General features: G+C 43.7%; 3 protein-coding genes across 4 annotated transcripts; 1 reads left to right on the forward strand and 2 right to left on the reverse strand.

Annotated features, from left to right (window-relative positions):
• Nucleotides 1-1,007: 1,007 nt before the first annotated feature.
• LOC125543136 (homeobox-leucine zipper protein HOX29-like) lies at nucleotides 1,008-8,640 on the reverse strand. Of its 2 annotated transcripts, none has more exons than XM_048706386.1 (16): nucleotides 4,972-8,640; nucleotides 4,742-4,851; nucleotides 4,506-4,596; nucleotides 4,313-4,408; nucleotides 4,080-4,193; nucleotides 3,898-3,981; nucleotides 3,649-3,804; nucleotides 3,481-3,555; nucleotides 3,270-3,376; nucleotides 2,983-3,175; nucleotides 2,697-2,900; nucleotides 2,546-2,623; nucleotides 2,225-2,359; nucleotides 1,819-2,138; nucleotides 1,618-1,726; nucleotides 1,008-1,514 (listed from the first exon to the last, which is right to left on the reverse strand). In XM_048706386.1, exons 1-16 carry the CDS (start codon nucleotides 5,344-5,346, stop codon nucleotides 1,203-1,205), a joined length of 2,559 nt encoding a protein of 852 aa, XP_048562343.1. In that variant the 5' UTR covers nucleotides 5,347-8,640; the 3' UTR covers nucleotides 1,008-1,202. The 2 variants fall into 2 exon arrangements, with proteins under 2 accessions (XP_048562343.1, XP_048562344.1); XM_048706387.1 differs by having other exon boundaries at nucleotides 2,715-2,900; nucleotides 4,972-6,074.
• Nucleotides 8,641-8,786: 146 nt separating this feature from the next.
• LOC125543139 (thioredoxin-related transmembrane protein 2-like) lies at nucleotides 8,787-14,602 on the reverse strand. The gene is made up of 11 exons (XM_048706389.1): nucleotides 14,341-14,602; nucleotides 14,192-14,236; nucleotides 13,810-13,866; nucleotides 13,569-13,638; nucleotides 12,360-12,401; nucleotides 11,321-11,394; nucleotides 11,088-11,158; nucleotides 10,418-10,503; nucleotides 10,151-10,251; nucleotides 9,190-9,251; nucleotides 8,787-9,105 (listed from the first exon to the last, which is right to left on the reverse strand). Exons 1-10 carry the CDS (start codon nucleotides 14,548-14,550, stop codon nucleotides 9,192-9,194), a joined length of 816 nt encoding a protein of 271 aa, XP_048562346.1. The 5' UTR covers nucleotides 14,551-14,602; the 3' UTR covers nucleotides 8,787-9,105; nucleotides 9,190-9,191.
• Nucleotides 14,603-14,706: 104 nt separating this feature from the next.
• LOC125543137 (nuclear pore complex protein NUP35-like) lies at nucleotides 14,707-19,292 on the forward strand. The gene is made up of 3 exons (XM_048706388.1): nucleotides 14,707-15,315; nucleotides 17,815-17,926; nucleotides 18,837-19,292. Exons 1-3 carry the CDS (start codon nucleotides 14,789-14,791, stop codon nucleotides 19,158-19,160), a joined length of 963 nt encoding a protein of 320 aa, XP_048562345.1. The 5' UTR covers nucleotides 14,707-14,788; the 3' UTR covers nucleotides 19,161-19,292.
• Nucleotides 19,293-26,284: the final 6,992 nt, after the last annotated feature.

The raw sequence follows: 26,284 nt of genomic DNA on the forward strand, positions 1-26,284 counted from the left end.
AGTAATTTATTCACCCACCGTAAAATACCTATGCTCTCGAGAGAAGCCACTAGTGAAACCTATGGCCCCCGGGTCTATCTTCATCATATTAATCTTCCAATACTTAGTTATTTTCATTGATTTTATTTTACTTTGCATCTTTATCATAAAAATACCAAAAATATTATCTTATCATATCTATCAGATATCACTCTCGTAAGTGACCGTGTAGGGATTGACAACCCCTTATCGCGTTGGTTGCGAGGATTTATTTGTTTTGTGCAGGTGCGAGGGACTCTCGCGTAGCCTCCTACTCGATTGATACCTTGGTTCTCAAAAACCGAGGGAAATACTTACGCTACTTTGCTGCATCACCCTTTTCTCTTCAAAAGAAAACCAACGCAGTGCTCAAGAGGTAGCAGCGGTACTCGTGATGCATATTTAATTGTTATATAAATATAACGCGGTGAATCACGCGGAGGGGAGGGAGGTGGCAAGCGCCCCCTTATCCATCCCTTATCCTAGATTGAAACTGTATCTTAAATTGTTAACACGTGTTGTTTCAAACAATTTCTCGATAAATATGAGCATGAAAACCTCAACAACTGCACTGAAACGACGGATCTACATATATCTTTGCACAACAAGATGTGTTACTCCATTTAGCTTATTTTCATTGGCTTCAACTCGTAGCCATTTGATCAAACGCCTCATATGCACCGAGAAGCACACCACGCAGCTCCGAGCGGCTGCGCGCGAGCACACACGCACCACCAACAACATTATAAGGCGTCTGCGTGCGCGTGGACGGGCATCAATCTTGTATCCACAATTATAAGCCCAAACCCCGATAGCCTCGATCGTTTTTGCTTCCACTGAAACAGGTGTGGTAGCCAGTTCCATCAGCTTCTCCTATTAGTTTTTTTTTTTTGAAAGGAGCTTCTCCTATTAGTTGGTAGTACATGTGGTGGTGTGAGCATGTGTATCCGCTTCTAAGTTGTACCCATTGCTTGTAGATAGATAGAGTAGAAGATAAAAGGAGGAAATGTAAGTGGTACAGACCAAGCAAACAGCATCACCAATCTCGGCGCACCATCAATCCGTACAGAACACCACCATCGATCCAAACATTGTACCGCGCACCCAACAGTCCCACGAAGTTACTACGCACTCAGGTCCGATGCTCGAGACTTGGCAACAAAAGCAAATGATCGAGCCCTCGACTAAACGAAGGACCAGTCCATGAAGGCGAAGCAGACGCAGTGGGCGGCGCCGGCGCCACCGTCGTCGAGCACCTTCCACGCCACCGCCTTCCCGTACGACGCCGGCCGGCCCATGCTCGACGCGCACGTCCCGCCCTCGACGCACGCGTACCCCTGCTCCGCCACGCTGGCCATCAGGTCCGCGCACAGGAGGCTCTTCCTCCCCTGCTCGCAGTCCAGCACCTTGTCCATGGTCATCTCCCGGAGCGCCGCCAGCGTCGTCTCCAGCATGTCCAGCCCGGACTGGTTCGCGAACGTCAGCACCGGCATCGCCTGCACCGTCACAGCACCATAGATCGAGTCAGCGATAACAAACAGACCATAGTGCTGAAAGAAGCTCTTCAACTTCAAGGTGAGCAAAACCCTGGAACAGTACCTTGAGAGAGCAGCATAGGATGGCGCTGGTATGGTGCCAGAGGGCCTTGAGCGCCGACTCGCCGCTGCCAGCGTCTGCGGCTTTGATGAGCTCTGCCCCAAAGTGAAATCTGCGCGATCAACCCAGCAGCATCAGCACAAAACACATACTACTAACCAAATACACCCTGGTATATACTATGATCACTGCAAGACCACAGACCTGTAGCTCTGGACAATCCATCGGGAGAGCGTGGCCGCCTCCGGAGTAACCGGGGGGAGGAGGCGAGAGCTTCCATGCGGCACGAGGTGCGAGGACGACAGCGCCAGCGCTATCCTCTGCACCGACGAGATGATGCTGCGCATGTACTGCCGCGCCATGGCCGCCACGCTGTCCTGCAGGTGGCTCTCGAAGGCAAACTGGAACGCGATCGTCATCACAGCCTTCGAGCCACTCCTGGAGTGACCGGTCATCCTGCTTCCGGGTGTCCCAGCCTCGAGGGTGGACGCGAGGTCCAACGTGCAGTTCGGGCTAGACGTGTCCTGCGAAACATACATGCGGCAAGGGAGGATTAAGTTGACGGTCTCAAGCTGAGATGTTGTCTCATATTTGGGTGAAATCTGCTTACAAGAGGGGAGTCGATCGGAATGATGCGGAAACCGGAGGGCAGCAGTGGAGAATCATCGCTGAAAGATGCGTCTATGGGTGCAAAGATAAGCTCTGAACAAGTGCCCATGGGGTTCTCGTCTATCCCGTTGTACATCTGCCAAATTCAATCCAGAGCACAAGTTTTACAAAGGAGACAACAAATGATTTTCCCAAAGCTCAGTTGAGCAACTTGATTAATATGTGCATCAGGTTATCTCGTTTGGTTAGGTAGTGAAATTAACTTATTGAATAAGTGAAAATGAAGATAAGTGTAAAAATGGCATTAACAAGCAAAACTTACCTGCAACAGGAAAAGATCACGATGCATCAATGTATCTTGATAGTTACTGGCATTTCCTATCTTGATAACTTCCAAGAACTGAGGATAATAAATTGCGCAGTTAAAACATGCAGCAGAAGGACATTATGAAGCGGGGCTTTGTAAAATTTACCGAAGACCAGCAGCTTACTTCTTCAGGGTCAAACGTGTGCGCTAAAGGAAGTATAACCTGGCCACTAAATCCTCCAAGACGAGACATAGGTAAATTGCAGAAATTGGGTTTCAGCGCGGAAGCAAAGAATGCATCTAAACTGCTATCGGCCCACTGGGACCGATGCTCCCGCAAAAACCGCAGTAGTGACGGTGGAGAGACATCCTACAAAATCAGTACCAGAGTTGATGTTAATATCACATTCATTTTCCAGAAATAAAACTTGAAAGTGTGGCATGAAACTAACCTGCAATAGCATCGAGGCCTTTGCACAAAGAACACCAGTACTAACCATGGGTAGTCCATCATTGAATGTTGCATTGCAGCTCATCAATTTACTCGGGGATGAATTAACAGAGATACAAACATCATCTACGCCATCGCTCTCAATCACGGACCATCCATCATCAGCAAGCCCACCAAGAGTTTCATTGAAACCTCTGAAAACAGGTGCGGAATCAGTTACACTTTTTACTGAAACAAATTCATGATAAGAAGCATCTACAATCTGCGTGTGCTGTTTAAGAGCCCAACCTGGTGAGCTTTTGGCTCAGAGCTCGCAAGGCTGCAGGCTGTCTGCCCCATCCAGTGATTACAGAATGAGTATCTTCATGAGCCACTTGCCTGAGATAGCGCAAGGCCTGGATTTGCAAAATTGAGTTACTCCAAAGATTAACGTTTTATGCCTAAGCATTCAGTGTTATCAAGAGCGATAAAAAATAGAGTATAGTCCATGTTATTGTACCGCCATCGACATCTTCTGGGCCACCATGGCAGAAGATTCATACAGCGGCCTCACAACTTCAGGCACACTCCAAGGCTGTGCACGAACGCAAAGTAGCTTGCTTAGTTTCCTGTGATAGTTGAACTAGATAAAGAAACAGTTTGTCATTTGTTGCTGAATTGTTATTACCTCCAGGTCCAAATGGTCAACGATGTGAATCACGCTACCTCCACCATCACTAGGCCGGATCAAGAACCCGCTGGGAAGCATCTCACCTCTAACAAAAGGCTGCACAAGGGGCATGCTGGGGCCTCCTTGCTTGGTACTGAGTGATCTTTCACATACCTTTAGAGCAAAAACAAACAGTCAGGTGGCTGACACATGAACACGCAATGATGATGCTAATTGGACATGAACATTTGATGATTAGTAACTCACCACTAGGCTTCCATCATCAAGAATGGAGGTGTACCGCATCAACCAGAAGTCACGAGCCGGTGCTAATGTCGTCGGAGCATAGAGCTACGTACAGATGGCAAAAAATGTAAAGTTCATGACAGGGTATATATCAGCTAAGGTCTGCCATGGACTCATGGGAGAGTTAACGAGGCTGTTCCTACCTGCATGTAGAGCAGCTCAATCGTGCCATTGCTGCCAGCAGGCAGCACATTTACTACCTCCATAGACCGGCAATCACGCAGCCACAGTGGCCGATCCTTGAGGATTTCGGCAACCTGAGTCGGCAACAGTCAGGAACACTCTTTGATTTTAACAAAGTTAAAAGCGAAGAGATGTAGTGAAGTGAAAGCAAGGAAATAGTCCAAAAAAAAGAAGGTGAAAGCAATGGGCTTACTTTGGCAGGCTCCATGCCTACGAGGCCGCAAGCTCGCGCAGCAACACCCGCGCAGCCATGCGAGATGGCGATGATTCCAATGGAATCCGGACCAGGCTGCAGACAACACGAATGGTTGGTTAAGCACACCATGCAAGAAGTTGAGAGTTCAGAAAGAGGAAACTAATGGGAATTCAGTTGAGAGGAAAGAGACCTTCATCCCAGGCATTTGGACCCACTCGACGGCGGTTCCGGTGGCCTTGGACAGAAACTCCGTTAATGTCTCCTCCGCGATGGACATCAATCTGCAGGAAACAAGCAGTACTGAAAATCCATACATGCATACACATCACACAGAAACTAGCTGGCTGCTATACATATATAGGAAAAGAAAACAAAAGCAAAGAGATGAACATGGCCTCCTGCAAGGACCGAACACAAGTAACGTACCCAGCAGGGCTGGCATCGCGGGGCGGAGGCGGCGGCACGACGACGACGCCGTTCTGCTGGCCGCTGGTGACGACCGACTCGCAGCTCGTGTCCGTGGTGGCCAGCCCCGCCTGCAACGGCAACGGGAGAACAGGAGGAGGAGGAGTAAAGGCGTGAGCTCGCGGCGGCGGCAACAAGGGAGGTGGGCTCATCATCGTCGCCGGGGACGGGGGAGGTGGAGGAGGGCGTACGCTGTGCGTCTGCTGGCGGTAGTAACCGTTCTCGTAGACGAGGTGGGAGACCTGCTTCTGGAGGCGGTCGTTCTCCTCCATGAGCAGCTTGTTCATGGCGGCGAGCTTGCGGTTGAGCGACTGCAGGCGGCCGGACTCCTTGCGCTGCTTCTCCCGGCAGCGGCGGTTCTGGAACCACACCTTGATCTGCTTGGGGTCGACGCTGGCCAGCACGGCGCACTCCCGGACCAGCTGCTGCCGCCGCAGCGAGCTCGGCTTGGGGCACTCGTAGTAGAGCCGCTCCAGCGCCTCCACCTGCTCCGGCGTGTAGCGCACGTACTTGCTCGCGTCCATGGCCGCCGCCGCCGCCTCCCTCGCCTCCCGCGCCGTCACCATCGGCACCTACCCACAAGTACGTACGTGTCTACCTACCTATCCCTCTCTCTACCCTGCAGCCGTTGGTTGAAGGGTACGTACGTGGACTAGTAGAGTGGAGTGAGGAAGAAGGCCTAGGTGGTGGGGCATGTGGCTAGCATGGGGAAGGTGGGAGGGCGCGAGAGGCCATGGCCGGAGCGCCGGTGCCGGTGCCGCTCGCTTAGCTTAATTTCCGATAGCTAGTGGCCGGGCATCGGCAAGCACAAGGAGGGCCGTGCTTTTTGGGTCGACGAGCTGTAGTGTCGCTTCTTCTTTAAAGAAGGCAGAAGCAAAAGGAAAAAAACTCGGTCGACCGATCGAACCAACCGCGCGCGCGTGCTATTAAATTTCGAAAAGGAAAGCTCCGTGCGGCCTCATCCAACCCATTCCCGGCCGTCCGCCATAGTTTTTGTTCATCTCATCTCCCCCACCTACAACAGCAGTTAAATCATCCGTCTTCAGAGCGCAGGGATTTTGCAGAAAAGAAAGAAAGAAAACACTTCAACTCCGTGCCGGCTCATCCAATCCGATTCCGGCATTTTTCGTGTCCTCCGCCAACAACAGTAAACCATTCAGGATGCAGGGATTTCACTCGAATTTCGCATAAATTTTACAGACAAAAAAACAGTCCAGCACCCATAGAATCTGGCGAAACTACCCATCTAAACATGCTACACACATTACTTTTGTCAGTAATTAAAATTCAGAAGCTATTTGGAGCTAGCGAGGATTATCAGAAATACCCGATCATCAGAGTGTGCTGTGCACATTCCCAGTTAGAATCAGTACCGTAGTTTAACTTAAAAAAAAAAACGGACCACTACACACTAGTTTGCGGACGCAACTAACTGGAAGCTTTCCGCACATGCTTTAGCAGATTCGAGGCTTTACTTATCTTTTTTTTCTTCTTTACCTGTTTTTCTATCGGTAGAATACAAGCTGCATCTTTTTCCTTTGTCGCGCGCGCCACGCACAGACAGAGAAAACAACTGGAAAATTCAGCAGCAGCGGTGGCTAAAGGAATCCCTTTTCCTTTATCTTTTCCCTGCTGCCCTCCTCCTTTCAATATTTCCGCGAGCGCTATGCTCAAGAGACATTCCCCCTGAGCCAGGGCGTGAGCTCTCGATCCTGGAGATCGCCCGCGGATATTCCTCGTGGGTTTGCGTAAGTTCGCTAATTATATGGCCCTCTTGGGCGTGCCGCATCTCTCCCCTGATCCCTCTTCCATAGAAACACTCAAAACTCCTCTAGAAAACAAAAACAAAAACAAAAACAAAAAATATACATCCCTTCGGCGGTCCAGAAATGAATCCAGATTTCTTCAGCGTTCAAGGTCTCTAATAATTGTGTGCGATTTTAGTGCTATTTCGATTTTCCTTCGATGATCTGATAGCCGTTTCTGAAGGCAAAGCAAGAGAGCAGGAGGCTGCTCCAAAGAGCAAAGCAGCGGTACCTGATCAGAGCCAGAGAATTTTCCTCGAGATTGGAGACGGGGGGCAGAGAGGCTTTCATCTCATCTCCTTTGGTATAGTAGTAAAACACGTAACGGGTCGGGTTGTGTGTGCGCGGGAAAGCGGATTTTCCTCGGCAATTGGAGCCTGATTAAAGCCGGCGTTGCGCATCTTGGACTCCCATCCGCCCCATACAGATTCCGTGTCAGTATATCTCAGCAACACACCACGGCGTCGGTGAAAATCCGCCCAGGCTTTCCCTTTCTTTCTTTGCAACGCTTCTTTTTACCGCCTCTTTCTTTTTTACTGCTTTGCTCCATCCTGGTCTCGCGGTTCCAGAACGGGCAGCGATCATTTCAAACACCATGTCTTTTACCACTACTACTACTACTACCTCTTCACAAGGCTTCAGGCACTCGTCAAACACCCGGTCAAATTTTTATTAATTGTGAAAAATGCGTGGGCATATTCACTATGCAGAATTTCCGTTAAATGCTTCACTTCATGACTCTTTAGGTAGATAATAAAATTCTGGCATAGCTCGAAGTACTGTTCTCTCTCTTCTTTTTTACAACTGAGGAGCTCCGATTCTGCATGTGATACTTTCTTAAAATGGGTCTTATATGATCCTATTTTCCAGGTGGGTCTACCTTCATGAATTTGCAGGCGAATTTCATGAGTGAGGTTTTATTTTATGATTTTGCAGACATGCTAGATGGGTTTCTCCTCGTCCCTGCAGTATTTGGGAGCAAATTACCATCCTCAGGATGGTATGAGCCTATTTGGAATGCAGGATTTATACACATAAAAAATGTAACCAGTACGTAGTATGGACACTGACAAATTTGCTATTTATGTCCATTTTCTCTAGAACCAAAACCATTGCCACTCTGAAGTGTGGGAAATCGAAGAAGAAAAACATGGCAACTATATAGGAGTGGCAATGCAGCGCAATTCTATAAGAATACAAACAACACTATTGACCTCGAAAGATGTTTGCTCTAACAGCGCACAAAAATTGTTTCCAAGAGATCTAGCCTAGCAAGTTCAAATTTCTCATCATATTCCACATAGATTGAGCCACTTCATAGAAATTTTGTAGGAATGCGCAATCAGAAGGGCCTAGAAACGTATCAGTTTAGGTTTTTGTTTGGTCATTTAAATGAATCCACACTACAAGTTATAGATCTCTAGTTCTCATCTGCATTACACTGCAATGATATCGTATTAATGCAGGTAGCCACAAAGGGGGGTTGCAGGCTATCAGCTTGACAGCTCCAACCCAACCACTATTGAGTACTGGTCCACATGGCACCTGCCAAGACCACACTTTACCTCATATCAAAACTCAAAAGGAGATACTCCATGCTTCCTTTTCCACTCTGAGGAGAGGAGATACTCTGCTGCAAACATATGAAAACATATATTTTTTTGTATTAAAAACGGCCAAAGCTAAAAAGCTAGGGCTTGTCCTATCCCACTACCAACACCTAACCTGGGTCTGACGTGTCATGGCCTGGATATGCACACCTTTTGTGTTATTCTAAGCTAATCACCCATCCATGGTCCTCTTTGGCCTCCCCAGATTTGCAAAACTAATATTTTTTTGGTGATCTTATCAGCCCATCGCCCCTTCTTTTGAATAACCAGCAGACTTATTCTAAACCCACCACCAATCCCTCCTCTCACTCGGCAGTCAGCTTTTGTTAACAATGCCACCAAAATCCCACTTTTCCCCCACTTACCAATGGTGGTGGCCAAATGCAATGCTTTGAGTTTTATATTTTTTCAATCAAGATTATCAAGGAGAGCACTAAGCACATATTTAAGATGTGAATTCACATGGAAAAGCATCGGGCATGTGGCAGATAATGGAACGGGGTTTAAGGGGGGACAGGATGGCCTACCGTGCAGGCCATTACCGCTTGGAAAAGGCGCCGAGATCCAAACAAATTCCGAGACACACTGCACTTTGGAAACGAATGGTGTCTGGATTGACCACTACTGCAGTGGAAAGCATAGTCGGCGAATCATTACAAGATCTATACAGGGGTAGTAACATTCCAGAATTCAAGAAGTGACAGGTCGTAGTAACTAGTAAGATGCGAAAACATATTTGTCGCCACAAAGTATACTGGCCTTGGATTGGATGGGTGCGACCAAACCCATCGAATAAAACAAGCTTGAAGATGCCCCCCTTGAAGTAATCGCTTCCACACAACTGTCTGGTCCATTTATCTTGTCCGAATTGTCACCTTCAATTTGACACACCTGGGATAGACAATGGATCCTACGACAGGATGAATTCAGTTGACAGGTGTTCTCTAGATGGTGAAATGAAAAGGACAGTGAAAGTCATATCTGGCTGACTTACAACTAGGTAGACAGGAATTCAATCAGTCGCCTGTCAAGATCAAAGTGCTGGCAGAGAAGCTTCTGCAAGAAAGGTATAGGCATAATATCACTATATCATACATCTCTCCCAAAAGCAATACCACATAGTTGAAGCTCATCATTAATGCTTGATATAGTTGAATTTGACAATAAGGTCAGTGAGGAAGACAGTGTAGCTAACTGAAGTTTCAGGAGCTCTATCATTGATGCAGCTTTGATGTGTTAACATCTCGGTAATCAGTGCTTTGATTGAGGCACAATGCCAGATAGCCAGCCCTGATATTTTGTCGGAACTAAAACGAAAGGAGACTGTGGTGTCATATTGCACCACATATCATCAGGTTTCACAGCTTTTTTAGGTCGGCCATATCTCAACTATTTCACTTCCACCCTTTTCTTTAACAGGGAGGTAGAGAACTGGAGAGTGTTGCTCAGTCAGCGAGGTGCGTGAGTACATGCAAGCCCACCTGTGTTCAAGTTCGGGACCAGGCAGGAAGCTCATGGTTGTCTGAAAATGCCCTAGGGGCTAGTATCTGTAGGCCTCGTTTTAGGTCCGCCACCCTCACTAGGTTGTCTCAACTATATTTGTTTCCTTTTTCTTTCCAGGAACTGGGGTTACCGGTTTCCCACAACTGGAATAACCAGCCAAATCAAAATTAGGTACAGAAGTAGAATAATGAAGCTCTTTAGACAAAGCAACCATATTCCTAATTCTTAATGTCAAAACTTGATTTGGCTATATGCCTAGAAGTAACTTGTTTCTGGCTATTCCTCCAGTTGTGTAAATAACAACATTATTGATTCTCTTGCTACAAGACAGTTTGTTCGAACAGATAATATTCCAAAGATATATCATATTAGTCTGTACACGAAAAGGGGGAGATGATGAACTTATTTCAGTCATAAGTCATAATAAAAATATGGAAGTGATGAAAACTAACCTTGGTAACTTTTGGCACGAATACTTTTGTTCCGTTTCCAATTTCTGGGAGCCGAGCAACTTCGGTCGCCTTGTCAAACAGTATATAAGTGGGAAGATGATCTGTCAATGAAATCAACAGAGAATGTAACCCTCGTGGGAAGAAAGACTTGAGCACATTCTGAACAAGATCCAGTAAGGAGTCCATCGATTATGTAGGACTGAAATGTAGACCATCCAAACCAAGAAAAAAAGAGCATAGATGGCAGAAGTAAAATTAAAGATTTACCCCACATGGATATTCCAAACCTCGCTGCAGCATTTGGAAAATGCCCAAGATCAACTAATCCAAAAGAAATGTTCTTGTTGGAGTATCTGCATTAAAAGAATCATCAGAACGTGATCCAATATATGGAAAATACTACTCCCTCTGTTCACTTTTATAAGACCTTGAAGACATTTCAGACAATGTACAAAACAGCCCATTTTGAGTTTTCTGAAATGACTTACAAAAGTGAACGGAGGGAGTACTTATATTGTGCTCAGAACAAGCTAAAGCTATTTGATAGATTATTACACTAATGACTAATCATACTAATATTGACTGTGAAAACATAAGCTCGCTAATCAGTAAAATAGCGTATATCCATTTCAAAAAAAGAAGTAAAATAAAATAGTGTATTTCAGAAGCAAAGTAATGCAAATGGCATGAGGCTGCAAAGCTAAATGACAAGAATATCTCGTGCTTCCAGCTAAGACTCAACCTCAAACTCTCTCAAGTAATGCCCAGCTAATACCTAACTCTAGTAGCCCTAGATTGTAAATTACTGCAAACTGTCAAATATAATGACGGAAAGAATCTACTTTACTGGAGAGTTTTGAGACTTATTGTACAAATACAGAGCTCAGAAGTGCAAAAATAATTGTAAAAGGAGTAAAAGAAACTCCAAATAACTTACATGTTAGAGAGTTCAGGCATGACACTGCTTGCTTGTATACATGGTGTTAAAAAGGAAGTCCGGAACTCAACCTGTTAAAATTTAAATAACAAATCGAACAATGAGCAAATTCTGAATAGGATCCTACTCACTGAAGGCAGTAACATATAATATGGGATTGAAATATATGTTATCAGAAGTCTACCAAAAAAGTGAAATGCAAATGTAGTAAAAAAATAAGTACAGGAAATTACCAGCCAAAATCGTGTTGTTGGCTCTTCAGTTAGCAGGCTTTCCAGTTGCAACGGGGTCAAATGATTTAAATGACCTAAGTAAAAAAAATGAACATCTTATCTCATCTCCGAATTAAGAGAGAAGTGTGGTGATGTTTGAAATTAGTATAAAATCAATATGAATAATGCGATTATGTGTAATACTAATTCAGTATTATCACTTAACAGAAGAATATGATTCTACAGTGCCACGTTTTTAGCAATTGGATGTACATATGGGTGTGCCTAAGGAAAAGTGGTACTCACGCATAGTAAAAGGATCGAAATTGTTAAGCTAGAAACCAATTTGTGAGCATAATTTATTCAACTCATGATCTTGATCCGGCTCAAAACCTTCTGTCATGCATTTTTTCCAGGTTTGCAATATTGGTAATCCCCAGCTAAATTAACTTTTTTAGATGATCCACTTTACCAATTTCAGATTAAGGCCTTTTAGGCTAATTAGTGAATAGGCCTCACAATTCCAGCTGCAATAATTCTCGCTAAGAAGTAAGAAGAATGCCCACGTTGTGGCAATTCAGGAACTGGGGTTATCCTACAACATGTACTAGTATACCAGTGTGATTCTGGGTTCCAAACTCCTGTCTTTGAGACAAGTGGGAACAAAAAAGGCCACATCAATTGCCTATTTATCTATAATGTCATCCCCTGGTCTCAAAACTCAATCACAAGTCATCTCACTCGTTAGCTATGACAGATGATTCTCAAGTAGGCAAGCCACAACCAATGTGCCCCGCATAGGATATACCTGACAGAACCGGGTTTGCAACTATGAGTAGCTAATGGGACATGGTAAGCATCGATTAAAGTTTACTTACCAAGAAGCGGAATAATCACATCAATGGTGCAGACAAAAGATACGAATAAAAATTGAAGGAATATCATCTTACTTTAGGAATACAGTTTGCCGACACAGATTTTTTTTCTTTTCTTTTGAGGGGGACAACACTATACATAACTTCCATGATTAAATGACTCAAAATATAATCGTAAAACGTACCTAGGCCATCATAAGGTGGCTGTTGAGCCATAGCATATATAACTGCAAATGAAAAACTAAACGTAAGCAACGGTTAAAATGGGCGAATGAAGCAGTTTAGATTAGCATGAAAATTGTATCCAAAGCATATCTCAAACTTTACTGCCAAGAAAAACTTCGGATAGGATTCATGGTATGATTTGAATACATCTTGAAATTGGAATATTAAGAAGCATCAAGACTTACATAAATCAGGAAATCTAAGAGGAGCAAGTAGGCAATCGACAACCAGTGTGCCCCATATCAGATATATTTCTCCTTGGCAGTATCAATGCTTTCCTACTATGACTAGCATAATGGCTCATAACTTGACACACAAAAATACACTTGATGCTCTGCTGTAGTGACTGCTGCAATGCCACTGGCATCAGCATTGCAACATGGTATGTAACTCATATCAGAGCTAGTCAATGCGGATCTTGCTGGCCTGGGAGTGTCTTGCCATGGTACATAACAAGGAAATCAAATTGTTCACATCCTGCCTGCAGAATATGATCCTGATCAGGAGTACTATTTCTATGCCTCGATGTTATGCTACAAGCAAGGGATGGATAATCTGATAAGAGCTTGGGCTAAAATTACATTGCAAGTAGCAACTGACACTTGCTGCATAACTTATATTCCTCCTCAGTGCTCCGGTAGGAAACAGTGAGTGATCTTTTTTTCATTACTGACTGAGTAAAACTACAATTTAACAATTGCAGTTATTGACTATTAATTCATTCATAGTCTTTTATAGTCTGGTGCTACTAATCTCATGGCTACAGCTTTGTTTTGCAAACTTGGATGGGTGTTTGATGATCAGGGATGCAGTGTAAGTAATAGACTAATAGACAGATTCAGTATGCAGGACAAAGCTGAAGGGTACAAAGGTTACATCATAACATCGATCAAACTAAGCGACTGCTACATCAACTGATATAGCCTACAAGTTATGTTGGAAAATGATTGAGATGAGTCTAATACAGCATAAAATTTAGCATTGCATGAATACAAATATTAACCACAGAATGAACACTGTAGGAGATTCAGACAGGAAGAAAATTCCCTATTAAGTGCTCAAAAACTTGAACGTATTGTCAGGGTGGTGATATAAAACACGATAGTTATTTTACTTTGCTCTTCATAAGAATGCACACCAATAAAACCCGAAGAAAAACAAAAGCATACCAATAAATCCCAGTAAGTAGCCAACGGTCAACCAATAATCGATAACAAAAGTAACAACCAACAAGAGGCCCTGCAAAGCAAAACAAGAACATAAGGAGCATCAAGATATTCAGCAATATCAACTGTAGTAAGGAACAGCGATGATTTTTAGTATCCTGGCTTGCCCTTGCCTAGAAGTTATATAAAAACCAGAGATCATGATAACAAAGTAAGAGAACACAGCCATTCCATATGAACACACCTTTGCATAGAGCAATGAATCAGCGATGAATGTTTCCCAGTGTTCCTCCTTCACAATCTGTTAAGCATCAACTTATTTGGTCAGCAAATTACAAGCTTCATTTTTCATACAAATCATAGTAGTGCTTTTGAGAGACCTGCGTCTGGGACCTAACTGACCCCAAATGCAAATACAGAAAATCGCTAAAATCATGACTGCTGGGCATCATAGATTCATAGCACATAGTGGCACTATGGTCAGGTTAGCATCGCGTGGAAACTGTACATTTCCAGCTCTATTTCACACGCAGCTTAGTGCTCCAACCAGTCGAATTGTCAAATTCCATTACGGCACAAGGAAACCTTTACTCTGAAACACTAGTGGTGGTCATTAGACACCGTACCTTCACTGTGAAGAGCACCAGGAACACGAGCACCGCCTGGATCTCCTGCAGAAACACAGCACAGACGCCGATCCGCGTGAGCCAAAACAGTTCAAGGACCGGCGGGGCGGCGCGATCCGGATCTAGACTCGGGGGCCGCGGGATCTCACCCGTCGGATGAGGCGGCTGTGGAGCTCGGGGTCGTCCTCGGCCGCGGGCGCCGTGGTGCGGGCCGCGAAGTAGGAGAAGAAGGCGATGAGGTGGAGGAAGTAGTAGGGCTCCGAGATGGCCACGTCGAGCCACGGGAACGGGTGGCCCCGCCTGCTCGCCCCGCCGCTCGCCGCCGGCGCCGACGCCTCCGTCGCCGTCGCAACCTCCATTTTGCCTGTTCGAACTTTTTTGACACCGGAAACAGTTACGCCTTCCACTGTAAACCCGCTTACTAACAACCCTCAAGTGGGCCCCACCAGTCGCGGGGCCCACCGGTCGGTGAGCTGCCGTTGCTTACACCTTCGCTCGCGTCGTGTTTTTTTTTTTTTGGTTCGATAAACCCAAAGCCACAGTCTGACAGTCGGTCGCGTCACTAGGGTTTCTCTCCTCCTGCTCCTCGCCGCCGCGATGAGCGCCACCAGGCCGGACCACCGGCGGCACCAGTCGCCGTTCCTGCGGGACCTCTCGTCCCCGATATCCTCGTCCTTCCGCATGCCCCCGGCGTCCGTGCGCCGCGAGGCCCAGGCCTCCACCCCGCCGCCGCCTCCCCCGCTGCTCTCCCTCGATGACCTGTCCCGCCACTCCCCCTCGCCGCCGCCCTACACGCCTCCGCAGGCAGCCATGTCCCCTTCGCCTCCTCCCCCTCGCGGGGGCCTCTTCTCCACCCCGCAACGCTCCAACGGCTCCCCCTCCCCGGCGGCGTGGTGGTCCCCCTCGAGGGAGGAGAAGGCGAGGGATGGTTCCCCGGTCGACGGAGTCGTGCATCAGCAGCAGTCCCCGGGGACGGCCTCCGCACAGCAGCCGCAGCAGCAGCAGCAGCAGGTGGCGCTGATCACGCTGCCGCCGCCCAGGGAGGTCGCGCGCCCGGAGATGCCGAGGGATTCGGTGCTCTCCACTGGCCGGGTCGACGAGGAGGAATGGGTCACCGTTTTTGGGTATGTCGCCTCTCCTCTTGCTTACCCCGATACGAAGAATGCACTAGATTTCTGGTGGAAATTTGTGGTGTTCGATTCATATAGTCGTGTATGTCTATGCATAGGTTTTCTTGCAATTAGAGGTAAGGGTTGTTGTTTAAGTGATTGGTAAGTGACTGAAGCGGATCAGTGCACAATAAATTGGGAATCCAGTATATCTTGTATGAGGTACACCTGTAGGAGTTGTATGGCATGAGACAGAGCCATGTGGTGTTTCACCGATGCAGTTTTGAAATACTGTGCCCTTTTAAATCTGTAATTATGTTTTTTATACCAAGATTAGCTATATGATCTTAGCTGAAAACAATAGACTGCTGAAAATGATTGTTGACATTCATGCTTGAAGCAACATCAAAATACCCATCAAGTTACCATGTAAAAGAGTGATGTACAACTGAGGCCAGAAGTCCAATTGTTAACAAGTTGAATTTGGGAGGTCCTCCATTAGCCTAAGAATGATAATTTTCGGACATGGTACCGTTATGCTATTGCTGACTCTGACCAAATCACCAAACTTGTAAACACATTAACTGATTGGTATGTGACTGAAGTGGATCAGTGTACAAAAAAATGGGAATCATGTATGTCTTGTATGTGATAAAAAAGAACCATGTGCCGATTCGCTGATGCAGTTTCAACATACTGTGATATAATTGTGTTTTTATACCAAGATTAGCTATATGACCTTAGCTGAAAACAAGAGACTGCTTAAAATGATTATTTGCATTCATTTCTCCAGCTTAATGCTTGAAGCAACGTCCAAATAACAATCGTACTATGTAAAAGAACGATGGAGAGCCGAGGCCCAAAGTCCAATCGTTAACATGTTGAAATTTGGAAGATCATTAGCCTAAGAATGGTAATTTTGGGACATAGTACCACATTATTATGCTATTGCTGACTCTGACCAAATCACCGAACTCGTGAACACATTAACCAATTCAGTTCCGCTAATTTTCTGGACCAAACTATATTTTGGTGGTTCGAGCCATCGATGTGCTGAGTGCTGACCTTGTGGAAATCTCTTAGTATTTGTGATTGATGAAATTTGTCACAGATTTTGTGGCGTTTATAGTCAAAGAGCTATTCGTTTTCAAGTTTTACATACCAATTGTTACAAAACAACCATGCCCGGCTGTGTCTGATGAGAAAGTGTTACAGTTCTCTTGTTATTTCACATGTGTATTGGGCTATGGACTGCATTTCCTGATTAGCACATGTTCTCTGTATTATATAGTTACTCGGTATATTTACGATTTGGTACTACCCTTGCACACTTGTTGGTTTTGTGATAGCTTATTATTCGCTATGTGTACCGTTCTGCGACCTTGTGTGAGTGGGAGTGATTTAATGTCCATATTCGATGGATTTATTTCTGCCTAAGAATGATGGTTTTCTATGCTTTCTCATAATATCATTTGTGCCCCTGTCATACAGATACCTACATTTGGTGGAAACTTAGCTTATCTGAAAGTAGGTGGTAGCATTGTTTTTAATGTGTCGCCTAAGCACTGAGGCGCCCCAGGATGGTAAGGCGTCCGGTGTCCGCCCCACTTTATTAGACATTAAACGTACGACTGCTTCAGTGAAAGGTCCACTGTCGTCAGAGGTCTCTGCTAGCGCCTGTTTCTCGCTGCATCATCGTTGTGACCGCTTCTGGGGCTTGGAGACGACAACCCCACCATCCCCCAACACTCCGGCGAGCATCCCTTCATGCGCCTGCTTCCACCGTCGCCTTCCCTTGCCAGATCTACTCTGCTGTTGAGGAAGAAGGGATGCTGCGGTGAGGAGTTTTAGGGTTGTGTACTGCTACAGTAAGGAAAGAGAGCAGAAGGTGTGTGGCGGCTGTGATGAGGTAGTAGGGAGTGAGGATAGTGGAATTAGGTCACAGGAGGAGTCTACTAGATGGGCTTTTGGGCCACAGGGAAGTGCATAGGTAGTGGCCCATCTCTTGGTCTTTCTTATTTTTCCTTGCAATATATTCGTGCGTGCTAAACTGCTTGATTGCTCTGTTCCTTCTATGTCTAAGGCGTAGCCTTACCACCTCGCCTTACTTTAGGAGGTTAAGCAATGAGAACAGCTGGTAATCTAGCAATAAATAGTTTTAGGAACCTTATGTAAGTTCTGCATCTAGACGTTGGATGATGCACTATAGTATATAGTCAGACATAACATCTGGATACAACTACCTATGCTCTCGTTGCATATGGAGATGTCCCTTGAACATATCAATAAGATTGCATCCCCACGGTGCCAGTTATACCCCTCTCATCTTTTCAGCTTCCGATGTAAAGACATGATTATTATTGTTGTACTTGAATATATATTTTCTTAAGCTATGTTGTTTGAAGCAGATATTCTCCAATGCATAATCTAGTTCATTAATTAATTTTCCTGTCCTGATTAAAATGTGCTTATATATTCTGTGTCTGATCATGCTCCTTGCCTTGTTTCTGCCAGTTTTCTGCCGGTTGATACCAACTTTGTACTGAGAGAATTTGAGAAATGTGGGTTAGTCTTGAGACACGTTCCTGGTCCGAGGGATGCGAACTGGATGCATATCTTGTATCAGGTAAACTTGTACTGAATTGTTTGAGCATTGATACTTATAAAAGATCTCTATTTTTCCCTACTCATAATGAAAATATTAGCCTGAAAGTAATACTTCTAATATCATTGCATGTGAGGGTGTATCCTCAAAAACTTGAGTGCTCCGGTACTCTGTCTGCAAATACCACTCCAAAAGTCGTAAAAATTTCAAGAAAATTTGAAGACAGAGACACAACATGTGTCAACTATGTCATGTTTTGAAATCCAGATTCCAATCTCAAATCTAGAAACAAAAAATTACAAATCCAGCTGTCAGTAGTATTTCATTCAAGTTGGGCTGTGAATTTTTGGCCCATTATCAGTGCCAGCACTGTATTTGTCATTTGTGTTTATTGAGCTACATATCGAGTTTGCATTTGAAATTTTGTCACAAGATAGATACATGCAGTGTCAGTGTTTTCAGAATCTTTAACGACTTTAGATAGTCTGAAACATATGGGTGTATCAAAATGACAGTAGCAGCTAAGGAAATTCAAAATCACAGAAGCAGTTAAATACACCAAATCTTTGCTAGCTTATGCATTTGTTTCTGAAATGAAAATAAAATGAAGACTGAAGCAAAGTGACAAAACAATTCCTTGTGTGGTCTGTGCACCTACTCTACTATATCAGCATATCATATGAAGTGGTGATGGACACAATGGCCAATTTTGCCCTGTAGTTTGATTGTCCTTTACTATGACACAGTGCCTTGATGTGCTAAGCTTTGCCTACCATCAATTATTTTATGTGGGGCCTTGCTAATGTACTCTAGTTGAAACATGTACAGTTAGTAGAAGTATGCAAAATTCCACTTTAAGACCCCCGTTCCGCCCCTTGTTGGTTGTGGGTCAGTTTCATAGCTGATTTGTATTTCCTTTTGTATGTTTTAGAGCCGTCATGATGCGCAGAAAGCGCTGGCCAAGCACAGCCAGCAGCTAAACAGTGTTCTTATCATTGGGGTGAAGCAAGTGGATCCATGGCAGCGACCGTATCTGAATGAAAACACCGACGACACCTACAACGGCGGCATGTCGGTTCCATTTCCGTCACAAGCTGTGGCGCCGAGCGGTTTCGCCACCAGGAACGCGTTGGCGCCTTTGCCGAGCAATCCCATGCAAAACGGCAACGAGAGCAACCGCGGGGCGTCCGGAGCCATCGCTTCGCCCGCGAAATCGGTCCTGTCCAAGGTCATGGACGTTATGTTTGGCCTCTAAATTCTGTTGTCTAATCTGATTGTGGAAGAATTTTGTTGGTGATATTACGGCAAAGTGGGGATCAATGGTAGATGTTATTTGCCATAACATATGTTTTCCTGCTGTTTGTTTTCGTTCAATGTCTGTGCTATTCGTCGTGCGTGTTTGAAATTTAATGATTCCGGCCTAATGTTGGACACGTCTTTACTGAAAGATTTATATAGCACAGAAAAATGGGATGGTGCCTTGACGTCTAGTCGGCCTGGAAACAGGACGCGAACGGTTCCCCCGGTGGAAACAACGGATCCGGCTTTGCTTCTGCTCTGTTGTTCTCTGTATCTTGCAGGAACAGAAAAGAAAAGGGAGAAAAATGGAGGTTGACCTTTGTTAGTCAGCTCCCCGGTAGACTTTCAGCACACATTCTGAATTCTTCAAGATTGGGGTATGAACGCAAACGGTTTGACAAACCGAAATAGCTGACGGTCGATCATTCGTTGACATGGCACGATTAAGTCAATCCAGCTCGCTAACTCAACATTAATAGTACTACTATGCTCTATTTTTTGCCGGGGAGTAGTACTATGCTGCTTATAGCAGTACTGATTAAACGTAATTAACTCGATAATCAACAACATCAAGTACGTCCTGGCGGCTCCAGGTCAGAATTCAGCACGTCTTTTGAACAAATCAATGACAAATGAAGTACACGGAAATGTCAACCAAACTATTTTGGTACAGCAAAGTAAACTGAGATCTTTCCAGAATTGTGGGCTAGCGCAGGCTGCAAAATGTGTGAAGCCGCCACGTTGGGATCCTTGCGCCTGCAGAAATAACATTTGTCTGAATCAAAAGCGTACATCTTTTGTACTATTGAATCAAACGCTAGAAGTTTTCTCTCTTTGAGATAACATTACTAATATTATCTAGGAGCGCCTCCGTCTTCAAAATAGTTTTGTACGTCTTCTCAGCCGGCCAAGTGTCTCCCGCAAGGCTGTCTTTACCGGAGGCCGTACACGGAACACTGCATTTTATAAAAGACATGAGCTCGTCCTCTTTGCCAATCCTGGACATTTTAAAATCATGTGGAAACAGAGGGAGCACGTACTTAAAAACATATAGTATTAGTACTTGATAGACCAAACATTGATAATTTATGCGTAATACCGTGGCCATTTGGAATTTTGTTATGACACAAACCTCTCAACCGAAAAGGCAGCTTCCAATCACTATTCTTGAATAACAAATGCAGTAATACCCAATCAGGAAGGGCGATGCGGCCTTGTCTTTTTTTTTGGAGGATCTTGTGGGCTTGTCATTAGTTTGGCCATTAGTGATGGGCAATCACTGTCAAAGGAGGTAGTTAACGACCTGATCACAGCCGAGTCAATGAGACGTTTTGGGCATCTTTGTTTTAAAGAAATATCGTAGGAATATTTGAGGATTTCGTTCCTTGGAATCTTTTCTATAGAACTTTTGGTTAATAGGATTAGAAATCACGGGGTTATTCTGCCCAAAAAAAAAAGCATAGGGGTTTTCTATGGTCTACTTTGCATGGAAATCCAAAGGAAATTCCTATTCAATGCAACATCATGAGCTTTCTTTGTTATTTCTATGACAACTATATTATGTGCTTAATCTTTTAGTAAAATCCACATGTATTTCTGAGGTGCAGAAAAACTACTTCTATTATAGAATCAATCATGTGTTTTCAATTCCCATAGGTATTAATATGGCATGGTATCTCGATCATAGGTTTTCTGTATTTCTATATTTTCACAATCATGTAAACCAAATAGACATTGGTTGTCAATTAAGTGCAAAAGCAACCGTTATAATTATAATTCTAAGATAATTGCACCACAAATAGTGTAACTACACTATCTTTTAGGTATGTGATCACTTTTCCATTGTGAATTAGTTAGTTTTAGATATCTGTACTAATTCATTCAATCAAGATCTTATTGTTGCAGCTTCAAAATACTTGTGCTCGCAACTAGCCACACATATAAAAGTAAAAAGGTGTTCTTTCTTTTGTGGGGGAGTAAAAAGTGTTCTTGGAAAGCCATCGCAGCAAACTAATAAGAAGGTAGACAATAACAAAAGTATATGGTCATTATGTACAGTATAACAGTTTTTCAAGGAATATCACATCATGTTAAGAAAATTATCTTGCAGCCGGCCACTGGTTTCAAATATTAAGTTACTTTCGAAAGGTACACACTTTTCGCAAAAGAAAAAGAAGGGCACGCACTGCTTGCGTAGCCTTCTTGAATTTCGGAGCCATTTGCGTCCCATTTATCGTCATCTTAGGGAGGAATTTTCTGTAATGGGACAAATCAGCTTCACAAATAAAAATGATAGTACTGAGCACGTTGACATATTAATCTCAGTAGCCAGAAATGCGGCTGATGACAGCACCTGCCGGGCACCATGGGCGCAAACTTCAGCGTCTTGACTTGGCCGGTCACGTCTAATTAGTTACTAAATTATACTTATGCATTTGAATTGATTATCTCCATCGTTTTAATTAACTGGACGATTTCTTTGTCGCAGATCTACAGTACAAGGATGGCTTAAAAGATTGATTCCGTACGTGGTCATGTAGTTATAGCTTGCGTATACATACGTGCACGAGGCAATACTACGAATGATTATCTTATTTAACCATAACCATACAACTATGGTTTTATTGGTATCTAATCGTGAGTATGTACATTCTTAGATCAAGGTGTAGATGTACTTATATCACCCGCAAAAAAAAGTGTAGATGTACTACGTATGAGCTATTGCATAATTTACATAAATAATGCACTATGCTGCTGAACCATTGAGTCCAATCACTACAACTCCGTGTAGAAATTGTGTGTTTTTATTAAATTAGTTGGTCGGTGTGGCTGCTAAAGTTGGAGAAAGAACAAATTGTAAGAAACATATGCTTGTATGTGAAGAAAGCTCTATGCTATGGTTCAACAGGGTTTTTAAGGTATTTTTGCTCTCGAAGGTGCATTCATTGTGAAATGTTTAGTACTAACCCTCCGATCCAAATTAATTGACACAACTTTAGTACAACTACATAATTGCCTCCATCCTATCAACTTTGTAAAGTTGTAATAAAGCTGCGCCAATTAATTTGGATCAGAGTAAGTAGTATCTTTCTACTAAAAATATTCATTTTGCTTTATATTCATCTTCAAAATTTAAGTAAATTTGTAATTTATCGCAGCTTGGAATTCGCTTCTCGGCACCTCGACCAAACAACGCCAGACCCTTTCTTTATCTTCTCCTCAACAATTTCCTTATGCATACCAACGTCCCCGTCGTAGGCTACGCATCCCCTCTTCTGATGATTTCGGCACCCCTAAGAATTTAGATGTATTTTTTCTGTAAAGATGTGCTTGTAATGACTTGTGATAACTTTAGGTCTTTACGCAAAAAATAAAATTCAAAATATAAATTAACAGATAGTTTTTTTCCTTAAGGACCCCAATGCATTTAGGCCCTGTTTGTTTGGGTTTTTGCTTCTATATTTGCAGCTTTTCCATTTTGGCCAAAAAGTCATAAAAGATCCTAAATAGGTGCTTTTGGAGCTTTATGGCTTTTGATGATTCAATATAGCAATATATAGTTCCAAAAGCTATAAAAGCTCCAAAAACACCTATTTATGAGTTTTTATGGCTTTTTGGGCAAAGTAAAAATGCTGTAAAAGTAGAAGCAAAAGCCTAAACAAACAGGGCCTTATTCTATCTTCAGGTCAAAAGAGAACTGAATAGCGAACCAACCTATGGTTCAACGGTTATAAGGATAGTCTTTTTTTTTTGCGAGAAGGTTATGAGGATAGTCGTATCCCAGCCCAATAAGGTTCAAGTGTTGGTGCTCGTATTTACTCTGGATTTATTTCATGATTTCCGATGATACACGTTCAGTAGATGGACCTGACAATTAAAAAAAAAAACTCTGAATCCCCTGCACCACACATGCGTGCACCCGTCATTAATCATTCCGGCCATTTTGATCCAGCTTGGAGGAGTAGTTTATACATCATGTAGCATTAGTTTTCTCAATTGCTACCACGGCGCGCCTGGATGCATCTTTCTCTCTGACTGACTGCTGTACATGTACACATCGCAGTTGGTAGTGGCATTCATGTAGGAGATCTCCGGTAATCTTGACCCCGGCCTATCGCGGGCGTCCTCGTGTGCACAGGTGGCCCTTCCGCGGTTCTCTGGAGGGGGACAGGTGGCAGCTTCGTTTCCCATGCCCCATGCACTGTCGATGAGCAAGCGATACATATCGCGTTCATAGAGCTATATTTCTTGTGGAAGTTGCTAAATTCTTTCTTTGTGGAATATGTATGTATTTTCTGCAGCTATATTTTGGAGCCAGACGTTGGAGCCGTTTGTTAATAGCAAACCTGGGCTGTGGTGTGCCGTCCCTGGCCTTCCGCCGTTCTCCTGAAGTGTTTACAAAGCTTTGCGGTGATCATAGATACTCGCCTGTCTCAAAATAAATGTTTTTGATTAGTATATACTTTTATATTAAAGTTATATGAGGGAGCATTATTTTCTCCGTCACATATTAATTGATGCTCAAACGGGTGTATCTTGACTTCTCGAAAGCAAAACAAAACCTGTGTATGATCACCTAGACGGAGCGTGCTAATCCGTTTGGATGGAAATGTATGTCGGGCAACTAGCGAAACATGTATAACATGACATAAAAATACATTTAGAAACTTTGTTCCACGACGAGTCTAAGGATGTTTCTTTTAGGCACACAACACATGTTTCGTTAGTTAAGTTGATGACCGAAGAACCCGTGCACGGCTTATGTTCCCACCCAGAGGGAGTAAGAAAGATAGCCTCTCAAGTCTAAGACAATTTAGTCTACAAGTCGTTTTCATAAACGAACCCCTCGGGGTGTCCATGTGTGACCTAGGAGCGATTGGACTTTTCTTGCGAGAACCACCATTGCCTTTTTACCCAATTGTTATCGTTGGGGGAGGCCTCCCCCTACCCTCGTCGACGGCGACGACTCTCCTTGCTCACCCTTTTTGGTTTCTCTTTGTAGCATGACTTCTTAGCCAGCGTGTGCTAATTAAGGGGCGTGGTGGCAATAGATGTGGTGCAACCAATCCAATGAGGTAAGACGCTTCTGGAGATCATGAGGATTTTAGGGTGGTTGATCGCAGTGGTTCGGCCAAGTTTGGCAGATGGTGGTGGCGACGAGCTATTTTTGCATGTGCGGTTGTGAATCCACCTAGTTTCTTTCACACACAAAAAAAGAATCTACCTAGTTTGATTGCAGTTCTGCATGTCTCCTCCAAAGGCATCTCCTTTCACTGTTATCCTCCATTGTTTTGGCGGTACTTCTTTTCGATTTGAAGAGTGGTGCTGACCGTACTTTGGCCACGGCGATGGCTGACCAAGACAAATTATGGTGGCCTAGTCCTCGGATTTTGATACGACGATTCTGGCATGGTGAGGGCTCAATCAGACAATATATATATATATATATGGTGAAAATATATGTCTGGCCATTGTCTACACCTTGTGAAAACGACATTTTATAGCTCCCATTAGTAGAAAAAGGGCCTTCAGTTCCGGTTTATAAGGGCCTTTAGTCCCGGTTCTGCCTATCCCTTTAGTCCTGGTTCAGTCCTGAATCGGGACTAAAGGGATAGGCCACGTGGAATTTTATGATTTTTTTTGAATTTTTTTTTAAAAAAAATTAAACTTTTTTTTCAAATTTCTGAATTATTTTAACCCCTCATCACTTCTCAATTTATCCTCTAATCACCCCTCATCATTCCAAATCATATAACTTCCCGAACGGTCACCCATCCTCCCACTCCCCTAGCCTGAGCACGCTTAACTTTCGGGTTCTATTCTCCCTCACTCCAAGTCTGCACCTGTTGTTTTTCTGACAATACTAAGATGTCAATCCTATTAACCTTCAGGAATTTTGCTTGAGCATGAAGTGACACATTTCATAGTTTTATTTTGGAACTATTGTTTTAAAAAACAATAATTATCTAGTAACACTAATATTTCTTGAATAATTAGTTTGACCACAGTTTGACCAGATTTGACCAAAATTGAAATAACAAATATAATTATTTAGTAACACTAATATTCTAGAATAATTAGTTTGACCATTGTTTGACCACAGTTTGCCCACTGTTTGAATTTTTTTTCGATTTTTTCACTCTAGATCTTAAAATCCCCGTAACTTTTTTTCTATTAGGTTTTTGAGGATTTTGAAAATGTTTAACGGGGTTCCCCTTGTTAAATTTGGGTGTAACTTTTCGAGTAGATGATTTTTCATATAAAAAACTTTTTCATCCGAGTTAGTATGCAAAAGTTATGCCCATTTTTACAAATTTCAGAGAGATTTTGCAAATAAAGTCAAAATTCACATTTGCAAATTTTCCCAACAACTAGACCACATATCACATGGGAAACTTATTTTCTTTTATTTTTTTTGACATTTCCATCATTTTCTTTTATTTTTTTTAAAACTAAAAAGGCGATCCACGGGGAGGGGGGGTAGAGTTTGAAAATGGGACCTTTAATACCGGTTCGTGGCACGAACCGGGACTAAAGGTCCCATTTTCATTAGTCCCGGTTCATTCCACCAACCGGGACCAAAAGGTCCAGATGAACCGGGACCAATGGCCCACGTGGCCCGGCCGGCCCCCTGGGCTCACGAACCGGGACCAATGCCCCATTGATCCCGGTTCTGGACTGAACCGGGACTAATGGGCTGACCCGGCCTGGACCAAAGCCCTGTTTTCTACTAGTGTCCCCATATGTTGAAGATGTTGATGTGTGTTGATATGTATTGTCCAGGGTAAAAACCTATAACTTAGCCCTCATTTACTGAATCTGGTGAAGATGACATGACTCGCGGTGTTATCAGAATCAATATCTATCACGTGATTCTACGAGTTTATTTCCACATTGATCGGATTGATTCACTTATTAACCAAACCCGGTGGACATAATGTGAGTCATGGTTATCAGAATAGCTATCTATCATGCGATTCTACGAGTTAAATATCCAAATTGATTGGGCTGATTCTACTCGGTAGAATCTATGATTTTAAGACATGACAATAACGATTTCTACGATTTTTTATCTTACTT

This window comes from Triticum urartu, chromosome 3 (assembly GCF_003073215.2).
Source record: "Triticum urartu cultivar G1812 chromosome 3, Tu2.1, whole genome shotgun sequence".
NCBI classification, from domain to species: Eukaryota; Viridiplantae; Streptophyta; class Magnoliopsida; order Poales; family Poaceae; genus Triticum; species Triticum urartu.

Bases quoted from the DNA above. Each gene is read 5' to 3' on its own strand.
- LOC125543136 (XM_048706386.1), bottom strand. From the start codon at position 5,346: ATGGTGACGGCGCGGGAGGCGAGGGAGGCGGCGGCGGCGGCCATGGAC. The intron at 2,901-2,982 runs GTTAGTTTCATG...CTGATTTTGTAG, and splicing joins AGGCCTCGATGCTATTGCAG to GATGTCTCTCCACCGTCACT. The intron at 2,360-2,545 runs GTAAGTTTTGCT...TGAATTTGGCAG, and splicing joins GTGATCTTTTCCTGTTGCAG to ATGTACAACGGGATAGACGA.
- LOC125543139 (XM_048706389.1), bottom strand. From the start codon at position 14,550: ATGGAGGTTGCGACGGCGACGGAGGCGTCGGCGCCGGCGGCGAGCGGC. The intron at 11,159-11,320 runs GTAATTTCCTGT...AAATTTTAACAG, and splicing joins CAACAACACGATTTTGGCTG to GTTGAGTTCCGGACTTCCTT. The intron at 9,252-10,150 runs GTTAGTTTTCAT...CCTTTCTTGCAG, and splicing joins TCGTGCCAAAAGTTACCAAG to AAGCTTCTCTGCCAGCACTT.
- LOC125543137 (XM_048706388.1), top strand. From the start codon at position 14,789: ATGAGCGCCACCAGGCCGGACCACCGGCGGCACCAGTCGCCGTTCCTG. The intron at 15,316-17,814 runs GTATGTCGCCTC...TGTTTCTGCCAG, and splicing joins GAATGGGTCACCGTTTTTGG to TTTTCTGCCGGTTGATACCA. The intron at 17,927-18,836 runs GTAAACTTGTAC...TGTATGTTTTAG, and splicing joins GGATGCATATCTTGTATCAG to AGCCGTCATGATGCGCAGAA.